Below are 18897 nucleotides of genomic sequence, written 5' to 3' on the forward strand. Positions count from 1 at the left end.
TATGAAAATTACGGCAAAATTCCAGAAAAGGTTATTAAATAGACAGTTTGTGAGCTCTCGAGAAAAGGCAGCAGTGATAGCAGCCCCAAGGTAGGTGGGTCACAATGAGCACATTATGACAAAACACTCTCATTTTTCTTTTGATATTAACTTGGCTGTTAGCTTCAGAAATAGTAAAGATAGAGTATATTCAGATTATGGAAACTTAGTCGTGGATAAGACAGAGAAATGGGATCTGTATAAGAGTTTGGCAATATGGATTCAAATACGTAAAATAACTATTCCTAGAAAGTGTTTAGTAGTGGATTTATATTGAGCAGAAAAGCGATCTCTAGTGTTGTGCTACAAGACTCAATACTTGGTTCCTTTCCCTTATCACAGTGCTTGAATGAAGATGAAGAAGAAATGCATATTAAATTTTAATTTTCAGATGTCATATAGCCAAGAGAGAAAGGCAACACATGGATAGCATCAAAATCTTAATGGTTTTGACATGTTGAGCAATAGACTGATACTAGCCAGAAGAAATGTAACAGGGCAACTGTACAGTTGAGCATTTAGGTTTCAAAAACTAATTGCAAAAGTTTAAACCTCAGTTTGGCAGTGACTCATAAAAAAATGCTGAAAATCTTTGATAACCACATTCTGTATGTAAGCCAACACTATGATGTAGACACTAAAAAAGAAAAAAGCAAACGCAAACTGTGGCAGTATAAACAGATGTACATGTCCAAAAGACAGGCAGGAACAGTCTCACCGCAATCTTTGGTGGTCAATCATGTTTAGAAAACTATGTTCAGTCCTGGGTGCCATGTCTCAAGAAGGACACTGACAAGATAGAAAGGGTCCAGTGTTGGGATGAAGAAATATTTGGAAACATGTCATTTAAGGAATGTTTAACCTGGAGGAAAGGATTAAAGGAAGATATTAAACCCATCTTCAAACTTCTAAAGCAATTAAATGGGAGAAGGAGCAGTCTTGTTCTATACGCTTCAGGGAACAGAACAAAGAGCAACAAGATGAAGTTTCTAGGAAGCTTTAATTTCAGTAACAAACAAGAAAGAGTTTTCAAATGACTAGTTTGTCTAACACGAATAGTTTTTTTTTTTTGACGAGCTGTTAACTCCCTATTATTTAAAGTCCTCAGCGACTAGATGCCCACATCTGAAAAAGGTATGAATGAAACTCTAAGCTGAAGGGGGAGGTGGCACAAGGCTGCCTCCAAGGTACCATGCAACTTCAACATCCTAGCTGACAGTGCTTCAGCTGAATGGTTTTGCCAGCTTCTGAGTGGCAAGACTTGGTACAAAAGGAAAAGCTACAATTAAAACGTTTCTCTAGGGCTTCCCTGGTGGTGCAGTGGTTGAGAGTCCACCTGCCGATGCAGGGGACACGAGTTCGTGCCCCAGTCCGGGAAGATCCCACATGCCGCGGACTGGCTGGGCCTGTGAGCCATGGCCACTGAGCCTGCACGTCCGGAGCCTCCGCAACGGGAGAGGCCACAACAGTGAGAGGCCCGCGTACCGCAAAACAAAACAAAACAAAACAAAAACCTTTCTCTAATACAAGAAACTGTGAAATGTACTACAAACAACATAAAAATTTCCTTTTTTCTTAGAATAACAAATTATTTAAAAGAATCTATAGGAAAAAAAATCTACTGATCTACTGACCTTATTAAATATCTTATTTTGGCAAAAGTGGAAGGAGGTGGAAATAAGAGAATTTTTAGTTATTATATTTCCTCAATCACATGAATTCACATGCCAACACACAATTAGAATGGTAGTGCTTCACAATATTAAAATAGTAATAATATTAATAATCGCAATAACAACAAAGACAATCCCATATATAGTACTTATATGTGCCTAGCACTGTGGTAATATATTTATATCTATATAAAATATATATATATCTGTAAGATATATATAATAGTACCTACCTCATAGGGCTGTTGTGAGGATTGTACATCTATCTATCTATCTATCTACCTATCTATCTATCTTCTGTTCTATATACCCTATGAGGTGTGTGTGTATCTGTCAATCTATCTATCTATCTATCTATCTATCTATCTATCTATCTATCTATTTAGGAAAACATTAGAATTTCCTTTGAGAAGAGAACACATACCTATGTTAATAATGTCCTTTGCACAAGGGCAAACTTTTAAAATACACATCACAGATTAAAAGAATAAATCAAGTCAAATACCTTTGGATAAAACCATATTTACAGAGATGACAAAATACTTAAGCCATCATTAGATTAATTATGTACCTCTATTACAATATATACATTTTTTTTCTACCACAAGTAAAAATGCCATATGGTTGTAGAACAAATGTCAATAGGAATTGGAGGTGGAAAATTTCCACATTTTCTGGGAAGAAAAAGCCATAAATATCTCAATTGATTAAGTATACTCTTCTGGACCTTTTTTCTTTTTTTTTTTAAACAAAAAGGCACTGAACAAGACTACTGTGTTACAAAACAAAACTAATGTATTTGTAGTTTAAAAATTCTTAATAATAAAACCATATTTTTTTTAACTAAAAATCTCAACCAAAGACTCTGACTGCAGCAGTGGTATTTGGGGTTTCACACAACAACAGGACACTGCCTCATGTCATTTTCACAATTTTTTAAAAACCAATTTCAGGGTTCATCATACTATATTTAAGTCACTGAATAAAGCATTATTCAGTGCTAATAATAAAGCATTATTCAATGAGTTCAAAATGATGAACATAGTTTATCCCATGCTTTAACATTTTTACTGTTCCCTAAAATATCAGAATATTTTTCTTTTGTAAAATAGCCTGCAAAATTACTATAATATAGATTTGTATTGAGCTTTAAGATATTCACTTTTAACAAGTTCTATTTATTGTTTTGTTGTTGTTGTTGTTGTTGTTGTTTTTGCGGTATGCGGGCCTCTCACTGTTGTGGCCTCTCCCGTTGCGGAGCACAGGCTCCGGATGCGCAGGCTCAGCAGCCATGGCCCACGGGCCCAGCCGCTCCGCGGCACGCGGGATCCCCCGGTACCGGGGCACGAACCCACGTCCTCTGCATCGGCAGGCGGACTCTCAACCACTGCGCCACCAGGGAAGCCCTCTATTTATTGTTTTGCAGAATTAAAATCATTCTGTATAACTGTGTGAGAGCACAGGACACACATGACGTTTGTTACACTGTTCGTCTTTTCCCTGGCCAAGTTCTGGAAGCCCATGGAGATGGGAGGTAAGAGAGGTGGACTCTGGGAAAAACAAAATGCCATGTATTTCCAGACATGATGGTCTTTCAAGCACCTTGGAGCAGAATCCTCCAGATGAAGCCACACAGGAACCTCTTTTTTCTTATAATATGATGAGATGTTCTCCTCCTAAGACTGATTAATCCATTTATGCTATTTCATAATAATATGAAAAATGATCATAGAGAGGCAGTGAGCAAACTTTGGTAGGGAAACTCTGGACCTGGACATGTGTGACCTTGGGCAAAGCAACTTCTCTAAGCCCACCTCACCTATAAAATCACAGAGGTAGTATTTATGCCACAGGCAATTATTATGAGGAACAAATAAGATAATGTATGTGAAATTCCTCTGACATCAATGAAATGCTACACAAAGGCAAGGTTTAAAGAGTAAGTGAGCACTGGGTTCATTGCAAACCTTACGTGTAACATTTTTAATGATGTACCTGCCTTTAACTATAAACATTCATAGATTATTTTACATAGATTCATGAAGATGTTTTAAATACTTAAACACTGTGAGTATTAGTGAATAGGAAACATGCTTGTTTTGAAAAATGAATTTCCAAATCATCTTGACCATTTAAAATTCAGTCTATTCCCCTTAAAAGGAAAAAAGAAAAAAACATAATAAAGACAGGTAAGGTATCATTTTTCTCGCCCTCTCTTCCACACATGAGTCTGTTAGGCTCGGTCTGGACGGTGTGTGGCCTCCTACTGAGAGTGAGATTTCAGAACTGATTTCAAGGCTCAACCTCTCAGCTAAGTACATTTATGAGTCTGTGCTGTGAACTACTATCCACAAAGACCTGAACATAACCAAACAACTCATTTCATACAAATTATCATGTCTGAATATATATGTATATTATATGTATAAATACCTCTAAACAAACACACACATATACAGTTTAATATATATAACTATATATTATATATATATGTAGTTTAGAGATATTTTCATTAAAAACATTTTACTACCATAATCAAAACTGACCTAAATTGTTGACTCTGTGGCTGAGCGTTCAGGCAAAGTGATGCTTGCTACTTAAGAAACAGAGGTCAACCTTGTAGCTCACGATATGAGTAGATGTGCCTGACTTCAAAATGTAATTAAATGGAATAAATGTACAATTTAGTTTAATTTTTAAAAGTTAACTTATAAACTTTCATTAACATTTGATAGGTAGGGAATCTGAAGTTAGTAATATGGAATTATATTAAATTGAGGCTTAATTCCATAGGAAAAGCAAGCTTTGCTTCCTGGTTATCATGTCTTCTGAAGGAAAATTTAATGATTTATAAATAATCACTGATTTATCTATAACCTGACTCAAAAAGCTAATTTTTAATTTTAGTACTATATTCCAAAGAAAAACTTAATTCTATACATTGAAATTCAAAAAGCAAAACTGGGACCTTGAAGCTTTTTAGCAAACTCTGTACCAGAAATTCAACAAGCAAAACATATCATAGGTTGTAGATTGCAGCAATGAGCTACTCTTGCCTGTAGCTTTTTTAGGAGTGAATCAATAAATAGTAAGCTCTGCAATCTCATGACAAATGCAATGCTGGTTATTTAATTAAAAAGAACACTGTGGGACAAGAGCATGCATGTCATGTAGGTAAACAGTCCTGGGGGTTATTTGAGGAATACATAAACTATGCCAGAGTGAATTTGGGTTTCTATTATTTTACTTGAGTCCATATCTTATACATTTCTTAAATCCTCCTCATGTCCAGGTTTTTCATCTGCTGATACCTGGGGATCAATTACCTTAAAACTACCATTACCACCGCCAACACCATCCACGTGACCCTAGATTCTTGACATCCTAACATGCATCCTGACACAAGATGAGATCAAAAGTCATTTATGATTTCTATCACTAGAACGTAAATCATATAACTAGAAAACTATGTCAACTGAGAGCAATGACAATGAAACCAATGTATACCTCAGCCATGCCTTCCAGGCAGATTGCATCAGACTGGGGGCAAATGCAGGAATCAATGTATGGGGTGACGCTGTTACTCGGCCATGTAACTGTAATCGTATCTGCAGGATTAACACCTCTTCCAGATGTAGGAGGGCTCGACGTTATGGTGCTATGGTATTTGTTAACATAGATTCTTGCTTTCCTCAAGAGAACAGTAATGAGAACTTGTTTTATTTACTTTTTTTGGTCACGCTGCATGGCTTGCAGGATCTTAGTCCCCTGACCAGGGATCGAACCTGTGCCCCCTGCAGTGGAAGTGTGAAGTCCTAACCACTGGACTGCTGGGGAAGTCCTGAGAACTTGTGTTATTTTAATTTATTTATTTATATAAATTTATTTTATTTATTTATTTTTGACTGCGTTGGGTCTTCGTTGCTGTGCGCGGGGTTTCTCTAGTTGCAGCAAGCAGGGGCTACGCTTCGTTGCGGCGCGCAGGCTTCTCATTGCAGTCGCTTCTCTTGTTGCGGAGCACAGGCTCTAGGCACGTGAGCTTCAGTAGTTGTGGTGTGCAGGCTCAGTAGTTGTGCCTCGTGGGCTCTAGACTGCAGGCTCAGTAGTTGTGGCGCACGAGCTTAGTTGCTCCATGGCATGTGGGATCTTCCCGGACCAGGGCTTGAACCCATGTCCTCTGCGCTGGCAGGTGGATTCTTAACCACTGCGTCACCAGGGAAGCCCTATAATTTTATTTATTAAAAAAATTTTTTTTTTAGGGCTTCCCTGGTGGCGCAGTGGTTGAGGATCTGCCTGCTAATGCAGGGGACATGGGTTCGAGCCCTGGTCTGGGAGGATCCCACATGCCGCGGAGCAAATAGGCCCATGAGCCACAACTACTGAGCCTGCGCATCTGGAGCCTGTGCTCCGCAACAAAAGAGGTCACGATAGTGAGAGGCCCGCGCACCGCGATGAACAGTGGCCCCCGCTTGTCACAACTAGAGAAAGCCCTCACACAGAAACGAAGACCCAACACAGCAAAAATAAATAAATTAATTAATAAACTCCTACCCCCAACATCTTCTTTAAAAAAAATTTTTTTAAAATTAATTTTTATTGGAGTATAGTTGCTTTATCAAGAACTTGGTTTAAATGGTTATACTTATAAAACTTTCTTGAAAGAGTGAAGAATGCTTACCAGCTTAAAAAAAATCACAATAATCACTGTACTGGTTCAGCAAATAAATGATAAGACAGTCACTTACTAGACAATCACTATTTTTGAGATCAGAATTATGTTAGATTACAGAGTAATGCATATCATTTTCTGCATTTTTGTAAGACCAGAGCCTGCCTACAAATTCTCTCTTCTTTTTGTAGTATGTCTAAAGCACCTTGGGAAGCAGTATGGTAGTGAAGAGTACAGTGTGGAGTCAGCGGACTCAGGTGGAATCATGACTGTGAGATAGTCAACTGTGAACGCTGTTAGCTTATTCAATCTCTTCTCCATAAAATGAAGGGATTCAGAGACAGAATCTGATAGAACCACTTCATTAAAGTGCTTAGTGTATGTCTTGAACAGAGTGCACAGTGAAAAACACGCGTACGATGGCATGCATCTGACAGAGATCACAGGACGTCAAAAGGCCTACAACTTTTCCTAACAGGTGCACACAAATCTCGTCAGGACTGAAGATAAAAGGTAGCATAATTTTATTAGATCTAGAACAGGGAGACCTTCCATAGGGGGCACCATTGCACCATGCAGGAATCAATCTTCAGAGGTACATCTTTGGCTTTATTACTATCTGGTGGATAGGTAAGACCTTTCATCAATCCAAAAAGTCAAGGACTTGGGGGAAAGAAAGGATCTACTCACCCGTAATCTTTAGTTAGGAGCACTGTACACATCACCGACCTATGCTACAGGTCCTGTGATCTCTACTGTTATCTCAGTAATTCTGTTTGAAAATTGAGGCGGCACGGCCTCCTTGCTATTTCAGAAAGGTGGTTAAGCACATCCAGGATCAATATTCTGTCTCACGTGTCATTGGGGAGGCTGAGTAGTGCCTGCAGACACTGCTTAGGAAACATGAGGGAATGTCTTCAGATGTACCAAATGAACAAATTACAGCTTTCTGAAAGATGAGACATCTTGACAAAAATCCTTAATTCTGTAAAAAATCAGCCTGTAGGATTAGTGAATGAGTTTGAAAATATCAATCTAAGGTAATGACAAAGACTTCTGACTTACTAAAAACCACATTCAACATCAACACAGAGGTGCCTCCCTTTTCATTCTCTTTTTAGAAAACTCATGCCTCTCCACTGTTTTTTTTTTACGACAGGGAAAGAGACAGCATTCTCTTCAGCTCTACTTAAAACTGTTCCGTGGACTAAGCAGGCTCCTCTATGGGGACAGAAGGCTCAATCCTCCACATAAAATCATACAGGCTCTCTCTGTGCATAAGTGGCTCCTGATACCACAAACTGAGAACGATAATTGAATCCAGCCACCCCACCGTGCAAAGTATTTACCCACAGAACCAGCCTGGTGGGCATCTGTAGTTAGCTTTCTAGACTAAGAGTCAAAAGGTTACCCCAATTGAATCTTTGTTTCAACCCAGAGAGTATATGGCATTGAGGAGGTAACCATTTGATTAAAAATATACTTGGGGAGAAATAAGAGGAGCAAAGATGGGGTCAAATATGTCTTATGAATTAAAAGGAATATAGGCACAAACATCTGGCCCATCTTGGGTTATTCATTCATTCATTCAACGGTAGTTCAGCATATATTTATTGGGTACCCAGTATGTGGCAGGAACTGTGTTAGGCCCTCAGGGTATAACGGTGTGCAAAACCAGACTCGATTCCAGGCTTACAATTAAGAACTGGTCTTCATCAACAATCTAAGTTTGCCGTAGCTTCCTGATAAATGTTAGGTATTTTGCAGACATGTAATTTTTCAGGTCCCAGTAATTCAGAATGATGAATCTAAGGATGGGAGAGATTGCCCCAATAAATACTAATGTCATAAACTAAATAATGTTTTATATATAAAATTAGAGATTAAAGACCAATAAGCTAGGAATATATGATTTGAAGAAAAATAAAGAAGATTTATAACTGCCTAGAGGATTGAATTTAAAGAGTATCAATAGGGCTTCCCTGGTGGCACAGTGGTTAAGAATACACCTGCCAATGCAGGGGACACGGGTTTGAGCGCTGGTTGGGGAATATCCCACGTGCCGCGGAGCAACTAAGCCCGTGTGCCACAACTACTGAAGCCCACGTGCCTAGAGCCCGTGCTCCGCAACAACAGAAGCCAACAGAATGAGAAGCCCGCACACCGCACCGAAGAGTAGCCCCGGCTCACTGCAACTAGAGAAAGCCACGCACAGCAAACAAAGAACCAAAGCAGACAAAAAATAAATAAAAGTAAAAAAAGTAAAATAAAATAAAAAATAAAGAGTATCAATAGTACTTGGGTGAACAACTTAGAGGGTGGCAATATTTTATGATGTCACAAAGAGGCTTATCATTTTTATCATTTAATAATTTTATTCATGGTCCACAAGGGACTAGAGATTATGATCATTAAATCTGTTGATGCCATTGAGGTGTGTGGGATTGTCAACACCTCAGAGAACAAGAATCTAATTTTAAAATAACATTAAGATATTAGTGGAACAGATCATCAGGGCAAGATGATAGTCACTGGGGACAAATGCAAAATAATACACTCAGAGACTTAAGGAGGAAAAGAACTAGCTTGATAATGGGGAATGAATGAATGAATGTCCAGAGGGTGACTGTTTTGCAAAAAGACTTGAGGGCTCATAATAAGGCACAACTCTTGGCTCAAGATACTGACTATTGCATGTGGAATTAGAATTTATTTTTTATTTTATTTAGTTTTAATTAATTAATTTTATTTGGCTGCGTTAGGTCTTTGTTGCTGTGCACGGGCTTTCTCTAGTTGCGGTGAGTGGGGGCTACTCTTCGTTGTGGTGTGTGGGCTTCTCCCTGCAGTGGCTTCTCTTGTTGTGGAGCACGGGCTCTAGGCGTGCGGGCTTCAGTAGTTGTGGTTTGTGTGCTCTAGAGCACAGGCTCAGTAGTTGTGGCGCACGGGCTCAGTTGCTCCACGGCATGTGGGATCTTCCCAGGCCAGGGCTCGAACCCGTGTCCCCTGCATTGGCAGGCGGATTCTTAACCACTGTGCCACCAGGGAAGTCCTAGAATTTATTTTTGATTAAAAGTTTCACATGGTACAAAAGCTTCTTTGCTTTATTACAGACAGAAATTGATCAATGATTATTTTTCCATCATTGATAACTGTATTTTGAGGGAGATTTGTAATCAAAGCAGTGGTTGCAAAAACTGGCTTTAGTAAATTAATTGTTTTGAAAAAAAGATTAAACAGAACCTATTCATTATTGCTGAAAAAAAAGGAAACCCAAAACAAAAAATACCCCACTTTTCTGAAATGTGATTGCCAAAAGAAAAACAACTGGTTTTATCTGATTTTTTAGGAAACAAGGAGCGGAGGATTTAAAACTTTCAGATGGCTGTTCTGGCAGTGTCTTCCAGCACCCACCCCTCTGCTGTGGGTAGGTCATCAGATCAGCGCCTGCACTGCGGGCTCGGTGTACGACGTTTCTGTCTTCCTCAACTGTTCCCCAGCACCTCAACCACAACTTCAGCCCTCACACAAAAATTCACAGTGTAAAAAAAAATCACATTTCCGAAAACAGACTTATGGTTACCAATGGGGAAGGGGTGGAGATAAATTAGGAGTTTGAGATGAACATGTATACACAACTACATATAAAATAGATAACAAACAAGGACTTGTTGTACAGCACAGGGAACTATACTCAATATTTTGTAATAACGTATAAGGGAAAAGAATCTGAAAAAGAATATATATACATACATTCAATTAAATATATATAACTGAATCACTGTGCTGTACACCTGAAACTAACACAACATTGTAAATAAACTATACTTCAATCAAAAAATTTTTTTAAAAACCCCACATTTTCCAATGGTGTATTCCTTCTATCGCCATAGAAGCAAGCAAGTCTTTAGGAGCCTAGAATTAAATGCTGGTTATGTCACTAAAAACACGAGTTCAGGCAAGTTATTTTTCAATTCTCAGTAGCTCAGGTTGTAATCTGGAAAATTCCAATTCAAATCAGAGTCTACACTTTTTTTTTTTTTTTTTTTTTTTTTTTTTTGCGGTACACGGGCCTCTCACCGCTGCGGCCTCTCCCGTTGCGGATCACAGGCTCCGGACGCGCAGGCCCAGCGGCCATGGCTCACAGGCCCAGCCGCTCCGCGGCACGTGGGATCTTCCTGGACCGGGGCACGAACCTGTGTCCCCCATATCGGCAAGCGGACTCCCAACCACTGCGCCACCAGGGAAGCCCCAGAGTCTACACTTTTAAAACAGATACCTTTCAGGAAAAAACCCTGCTCAGATGTATTACCTTAATACCCTTATTTACATTTTTACATGTTGTCATTCAGTCTTTATCAAGCATATAAAATTTTATATAGCTGCATCCATATCATAATGGTATTTGGATTTTTTTCCTTTAAATTGTTTTACAAACATCTCATCTAATTGGACCACAAGTCTTTAATGAAAAACGATGGGAGAGGGGAATGTCAATGCTTCTACATAGTCTCCATAATTATCACTAAAACAGAAATCCTAAGTGTTAAGACAGCTTCAAGAGGTTAGAAGAAATGAGAGATTTAGTGCATACAGTGATGCTGTTTGGAATATTTTACCGAAGGAGCTAATGCGAAGTCCCAGGGTAGGAGAAGGAGCATCTGCCCAAGAAAGGGGTACAGGGAAGAGAAAACACAGCAACATCTGGTCTCTAAATGTGCCAATGTGAAAAATTCTCAGAGCCAGTTAGCTAGGGTTATGGGAAAGAACAAGCAGGAAAAAATTGTCTGCCAAAAAAAAAAAAGTGTCTGGCTTTGTCAGTAAACAAAGGACAGTAATACTTACAGAAAATTTCCTATACTAAACTCAAGGTTCAAAAAAGAATTTTGGATTCAATAGGCAGCAAAATGGCTGAAGCAATCTATGGATAATAAATGAGAAGAAATGGCTAAAGGGCAAGCCTTGGAAAGGAAAGACTCTTTTTCTTCTTAAAGGGAAATGATGATATGTGATCATGCAAATGCAAATGTCTGTGGACAGCACAGTTTGCTGCTGGGAAGGGAATTTTAATGCGTACCCTATGCAAATGCGTTTTATAATAAAACAAAATGTGCAGGGCCTTCTGAGGGCAGGGAGGAAAGAGGAGGGCAGGGGCTGTAGACGCTGTGCCTGAGAGGCAGGGGAATGCGCTACTCTGGGACCTTGAACAAATTCCAGGAGAGGGGGCATGGCAAAAACCCACTCCTTTCAAAAAACCTCTCTCACGTTTGACTGAGAACTGGATGCCTGATAAATCAACACCTGCAAAATCTTTCTTTACCAAGGGCTTAACCTTGAGCAGTTCTCTGTGTTTCGAGTGAACCTCAGTAAGAAGACATGAAAAACAACTCTCTTTTCTGTACTGAGTCGTGGGGAAAATTATATGAACTACACAGTCAAGACTGGAGATGGATACAAAGAAAGCTCCTGCAAACCATTTAGAGTCTTTGTGTCAAAATCAGCATGACTGTCAAAGCCCATGTAAGGCCCAGTCCTAGGCACTTGGGGAAGAATGAGCAGGAGGCCGGCCCACATGGCTGAGAGTCTGGTTTTGACCAAGTGATATTTATTCATATTTGCATACCTGAAGCAATTATTAACAGGAAATTGAGGAAAAGTCTGTATCTCTGTGATGGAGATATTTAAGCCAGCCTTTTTGAAAGTGTTAAAAAATTAAAATTGTAGAAAGCCAAACCATAGGTGCCGTGTTTTGCCTGAAGTGGTAAAAATACCATCTGCCTCAGTCTCTGAGCAGCATGCTTCTTTCAAGTAGCAGTAGCTAAACTACCGGCATACGCTCAGCCCCAGCTGGGGAAAATACACAGCCGTTTGTAGATGTTTTTCTAAGTAAGAGTAGTCAACATGCTCGTTTTCCTTCAGACATACATATTAGTTACCATAGCAAACCAAGAGTGAATGTGGGCTGAGAAACTTCTCCACTGGTCTTGACACACGCCCATGAATTTCTACAATTCAATAGGTGGCACTCTTCCCTGTAACACTGAACTCAATCTGCTTGGGGCCAGAAACCTAGGGAACATGGACTAGTTCCCTATTCCATGAGAGATACACACTCAGGGCTGCAGACCAATCACTGTAATGAAGATCCCCATCGCATCGCGCATATGAGCAAAACTATCGGCACCGGTTTTTTGGTCACAATTCGCTTCTGGTAATTACGTTCTGTCCAATAAAACTTCTGCAGTTTTAACTAGGTAAGTAAGATACTTCTTGTTTTTTTCATTTTAGAAGCTGGGCAGAATTGCCTTATAGTTCAACAGCTTCCAGTCCTGCCCAGCCCTGGGTGGATGAGCTTCAGGGGAAGGTAGAGTGCTCCTGTGCTGGTGTGAACCACCTTCCAGAGGCGGGAGAGACTTAATGAATGAATAGTTGCTGAGTGCTTTGATATCTTTAGATGATAAAGGCAGTGCAGCAGTGTAAAGCGTTCACATCCAGGCTTCATCGCCACAGGAACTCAATTAAGAAGTAATTCAATTTCTTTTCTGAGTGTTTGAGGACAGACCACTGTTTTGCTGAATGTGACAGGCACTCTCGAGATCTAGCTGAGACTGATTTTGATCGTCACTTCTGCCCTCTCCCCTGCTTCCTTGCCATTCTGAGACTGACAAAATTGGAGAGCTGGTATACAAAGCCATAGAGCACATGGTCAAAATAATTTTCTATGGTTCTTAAAATCTGATTTTTCAGATAAAATTTGGCTTTTGAGAAAACACTCACCACTTGGAAATAAAGAAATCTCCAGCAATAAATAAATTTCATGACACTCTCCAGAAATGGCCATTGAGTTTTTCAAATGTAGTTTTACAGAGGGACATCCCTGGTGGTCCAGTGGGTAAGATTCCACGCTCCCAATGCAGGGGGCCCAGGTTCAATCCCTGGTCGGGGAACTAGATCCCACACGCAAGCTGCAACTAAGAGTTCACATGTCGCAACTAAAGATCCCACATGCTGCAACTAAAGATCCCACAAGCCACAACAAAGATCCTGCGTGCCCGCAACTAAGACCTGGCGCAGCCAAAAATTAAAAAAAAAAAAAAAAAAAAGTAGTTTTACAGATAAACCCACCAGGGGAGTCCTAAGCTGCCTAGCATGATGCCTGCATCAGTCAGCATGAGCACCAGGACCATATCATGGACCCATGATATGCTACGTAAGAGACAATACTGTGCGCTGGACCCTGCAGACGTCTCCCCGACACTTGGTAGGGATGGATATAACTGTTTTTACCCATGGTACTTGGATTTGGGTCTATGTATGGATGATAGGTCTGGGTTAATCGCCTAGATCCCTTAAATATCAGCACAGCACCACATACCCTAGCAGGGTGGGTTTCTGTTTATTGGCATGAGAAATATTCTCATTGGGCACTTGGGAAGGCAACTGAACATAGGGATGGACTGTGTTATATAGTCAATATACTCTTTAAATGGCTAATTTGAGTCTACAAACCCCAATTCCAGACCTCTTAGCGTCCTGCACTTCTCCTAGCATCGCACCAATGCAGCACTCATCCATACGCATTTGTCACCCCTATATGTAAGCTTGTGCTGGGTACACGATGCAACCATGGACAAGGCCATTGAAGGCCCTGCCTTCAGGGCTCTTACATTTTAGTGGAAGAAGACAGAAAAAACAAGCAACTAAATAAAAATGATAATTTTAGATTATGATAAATGTTAAAGAGAGAAAAAACAGAGAAAAGGTGGACTTTCAACAGGAAGGTCTGAGTCAGTCCTGGTTGTGGCGGTAGTCAGCCCCAGCGCAGCACCTCGCCCACATTAAATATCAGATCCACAGTGCTTGGACGTATGAAGCGGATGAAGGAATGAATCTGGACCACAGTAGTACACAAGATAAGAATGTCCCCTCTCCCCCAAAAAAGAACGTCTCCTCTCAAATTTGGGCTTAAAGAGTAGAACAGCACTATTCTAAACTGCTCCTTTTATACTAAGGAAACTGAGGGAAGACCTAAAAGGTTAAGTGGCTGATAACAGATTTTGCAGTGAGTTGGTAACAGAGCCATTGCTCGGTTCAGGGTGTTCTATCTGTGCCCCATATTCTTTTCTTTTCTTCCAGTCTCTTCCACTATCAGGTGCTTCTGCAATAAGAAATCCTAAAGGAGTTCTCTGAGTCATAAATAAGCATCAATGATAAATAATCACTCTATTGCCAAATCATGATGTCATTTCCCTTACTTTTTCATTTATAAGTTATTTCCTTTACTATCCCAGTGAAATCCCAGCATTTATCTCCAAGCTAGTTTATTACAACCTTCCCAAGCAATCTTCTTATCCCTGCTGATACCTGCAACTTGTGTCAAAAGCTTTCCTTTCCTCTTTGACTGAAATAAAAAACCCTGTACCAGAATATCTCCTGTAACTAACTTCATGGGTCTTCTATTTTCTTATGGCCTCACTCACCATTTACCAAGTGCCAAGCACTGTGTTGGGCACCAAGCATACAAATAAGATACTGTCTCTGGGGGGCTTCCCTGGTGGCGCAGTGGTTGGGAGTCCACTTGCCGATGCAGGGGACGCGGGTTCGTGCCCTGGTCCGGGAGGATCCTGCGTGCCGCGGAGCGGCTGGGTCCGTGAGACATGGCCGCTGAGCCTGCACGTCCGGAGCCTGTGCTCAGCAACGGGAGAGGCCACAGCAGTGAGAGGCCCGTGTACCGCAAAAAAAAAAAAAAAAAAGATACTGTCTCTGCCCTCAAAGAGCTCACAGTCTATGATCTGTCTCATAAATGGTCATTATAAAATAACAGAGTTAAGTGCAATGACTGAGAGATGCACAGTGTGTTAGAGAATGGAGCACCTCATCCAGCCTAGGGAACCAGGAAGGACTTCCTCTTAGAGATGATCCTACGTTAAGCCTTACAGAAGAGGCAGGGGTAGCCAGATTAAGGGAGACACTGCTGCATTCCAAGCAGAGGGGACAGCATGGGTCAAGGCACGGAGAATAGAAACAGTATGTTTTATGTAATTTGGTGCCGCTGGAGCACAGGGTAGGAGGGGACAAAGCTGGAGAGTCCCTCCAGGGGATGAGACCACAGTGCTTTATATGCCACTCCAGCAAGCTCTGAATTTGCCTTATAGACAACATGGAGCCAAGGAAGGTTTTAAGCTGGAATGTGAAACTGCCAGATTTGTGGTTTAGATAGACATTCTGGCTGGCGATGGATCTGTGGGGACAAAAGAGAGGCATAGAGACCAGTCACTAGGCTTCCTAGTGGTTCAGATGAGGAGACTCAACATGAACAATGAAAGAGAGATCAAGAGGAGGGGCTGGATTCAAGAAAATGTAGGATATAAAACTGATGTGACTTGGTCATGGAACATAGGGGTGAGGGGGTAAGAGCATTTGAGAGTGACTTCTAAGTTTCTCACACGGTTGACTGGTGGGATGACAGTGCCAATATCAGGAGACAGAATGAGTAACAAGGACCAGAGATAAAACACTAAGACTGGACCCTAATGTCAACGATGGACTTTGGGTTATAAAGATGCATCAATGCAGGTTCACTGATTGTAGCAAAGGTACCACTCTGCAGCAGGATGTTGGTAGTGGGGAAGGCTGTGCCTGTGTGGGGTCAGGGGGTAATGGAAACTCTCTATACTTTTTTGCTCAATTTTGTTGTGAACTTAAAACTGCTCTGAAAAATAAAAGTGTATTAAAAAAAAAAGGGTCCAGAGATGTTGGGAAGATGCCGAGTTCAGTTTAAGACACTTTGAGCCTGTGGAAGACCATTTGGGTATTAGGCTCAAGTAGACATCTAAGATACAGTGACAGATATAGAAGTCCTCAGTTTAGAGGTGCTCCTATTAATCTAATTTTTCTTGAAGAATGCAAAAGTTTGTGAGATAGAGAAAAGGAGGACCTGCATTTCAGGCAAGGAAAAGGCACGGAGGCAGGGGTGTGCGCGCCGGGGCTGTCAGGAGAGCACAAGGTTCTGGATCAGCCCTGGAGAGATCACTGAGGGTTTTGGTTGTCCCACTGCAAGCAGAGCCCTTACAGGTCCCACTTCTCCCTCCTTGTCTTTGGTGTGCAGATGTGCTCACACTCTGGCTATTCTTGACTGTTGTGAAAACCAGATGGTTAGAATGTTCCTTTAGCCAAGCAGCTGTATGCATCCCATACACCTGCTAAAATATTCCATTTGTTCCTCAGGAGAAAACAGAATGTGACCCAAGTGTGTTCACAGGCTTGCACCGGTGCACTGAAATCTGAAATCCCACAGCAGTTTTTTTTTTTTTTTTGGCACTACGCGGGCCTCTCACTGTTGTGGCCTCTCCCGTTGCGGAGCACAGGCTCCGGACGCGCAGGCTCAGCGGCCATGGCTCACGGGCCCAGCCGCTCCGCGGCATGTGGGATCATCCCGGACCGGGGCACGAACCCGTGTCCCCTGCATCGGCAGGTGGACTCTCAACCACTGCGCCACCAGGGAAGCCCCACAGCAGGTTTTGAACAAGGCTGTGAGTCAGAATTATCTGTGGAGCCTTTTTTCAAACCCTTCCATTCTGCCCCGCCCTGCTCTGCCCACCAGTGGATTTTGACGTTGGTGGAAGAGGGTATTATGCTGTGGTAACCCAGGCATGTATGTTTTCAAAAGCCCCACAGGTGATATGAAAAATACTGCCTTTACAAATCCAAATCTGCCCTGAATGGTGCTTCCCAGGTATTAGCTGATGAGGCTAAAAGCTGTTTTCCATAGTCCAAAGGCATCTTTCCAGCAATGGTTGGTGCTTACCCAGTTTTTCTTCACAACACTTACCACCATTTGACGTTATATTATGCATCCATTTAGTTGTTTATTAGTTACCCATCTCCCCCACTAGCTTGTAAATGTCATGAAAGAAAGAGTTGATCTGGTTCACTCTTGTATTTCCAACACCTAACAGTGTCTGGAATGACGCAGGCATTCAGTAAATAAGCTTATCATTAAATGAATCCTATTTTACCTGCTAATCAGTTTTGAATGTGATGACTCTCTTTTGACCTTTCAAATATAAACAAAAACCAAGCGTCAAATTGAAATGTATAAAACTGTGTAGAAGGTACAAAATCTACCTACCTTAGCATAGTCTAATCTTCCTTTCCGTTGAGCCTAAAACAGAAAAGAGGGGGAAATTAATTAGTTCTTTAAAAATCATTTAGTATTTCTATAACTTTTGCTTCTCAAAGAATGTCAACTCTCTCCCCCCTCACCTCTCCCCTTCTCTGTCTCTATATATGTATATAGTGAAATATATATATATGTATGTGTATACATATAAATAAAACTCTCAAACATATTGAAGAGTTGTAAGAACAGTACCACAAGCACACATATACACTCTAGGTTTGACAGTGGCAGACACCATGACCTCTCACCCCTTCGTGCTTCAGCACACAACTCATAAGCATAGGACATCTCATACATGATCACTTTCAAATTAAAAAAACTAACAATAATGCCATATCATCTGACATACAACCCATGTTCAAATTTCTCCTGCTGTCCCAAGAATATATTTTATTTTAGCTTTTTTTCTCAAACTAGAATTAATCAAGATTCACACATTGCACTTGGTTTTTATGTCTCTGTTTCGCCTTTTAAATCTAGACTAGCCCCTCCCCGTTTTTTAAGAAATGAAAATAAAAATCATTAACTTTTAAAATAATTGACTTTTTGAGGAGACCAGGGCAGCTGTTGTATAAAATTTCTCTTTCTGGATTTGTTACATTATTTCTTCGTGTGTCATTTCACTTGTCCCTGTGTGCTTACAAACTGGAAGTTGGGTCTGAAGAAGCTTGCTGAGGTTTAGGTTAAACACTTTTCGCAAGAATATTTTACATGGAATATTATATACTTCATATTGCATCAATGTGGAAGGCACCAAATGTCAGGCTGTCCTACTCTTAATAATGCTATAAATTTGATCACTTGGTTAAAGTGGTGACTATCAGATGGTTCCACTGTAATGACATATTTCCTTCTCTACAATTAGTAATCCATGGGGTCAAGTTTTCCACTTGCTTTGGCATAATTTTTAATATGTTGTATCATGCCAAAAGACACTCAACTCCATCCCACTGTCACCAGGGATGAGGAGAGGGAAGAAAGCTGGAGGTAGGAGACATCCTGTATGAGGTCAAATTTTATTTTAAATTATTTTTAGTTATTAAAGAACAACTTAAAATGAAAACATATACTCAAAAGTGTATGTATCAAATCTGAACATAATAGAGACAACCAATGTGTTAGTATTTGCTGGTAGGTAAGCTCATTTTTTGTGGACTTCAGAACAAACTTCTCCTGACATCTCTGCACAGAGCAAGAGCCCTTCAACTTATGAACAGGTTAGGTCTTGAGACCATTTTGTTCCTGAGTCCAAAATGACACTATACAGATAATAAATGTGGGTAGATTACTTTCATGAGAGAAAATGAGATCTTTATAACATTAATCCTGACTCTTCT

The 18897-nt window shown here is 40.6% G+C and overlaps 1 protein-coding gene across 2 annotated transcripts in view; it reads right to left on the reverse strand.

Moving 5' to 3' along the window:
* The window catches only part of PDSS2 (decaprenyl diphosphate synthase subunit 2), a 262661-nt gene that overhangs the window by 19190 nt on the left and 224574 nt on the right, over positions 1 to 18897 (reverse strand). For both annotated transcript variants that reach the window (XM_082668918.1, XM_082668917.1), the window contains exon 7: positions 17510 to 17542. In XM_082668918.1, the coding sequence (XP_082525044.1) occupies positions 17510 to 17542 (33 nt within the window). The remainder of the gene's footprint in view (positions 1 to 17509; positions 17543 to 18897) is intronic.

Source organism: Grampus griseus, assembly GCF_964374135.1.
Source record: "Grampus griseus genome assembly, chromosome: 13".
In the NCBI taxonomy this organism is placed as follows: Eukaryota; Metazoa; Chordata; class Mammalia; order Artiodactyla; family Delphinidae; genus Grampus; species Grampus griseus.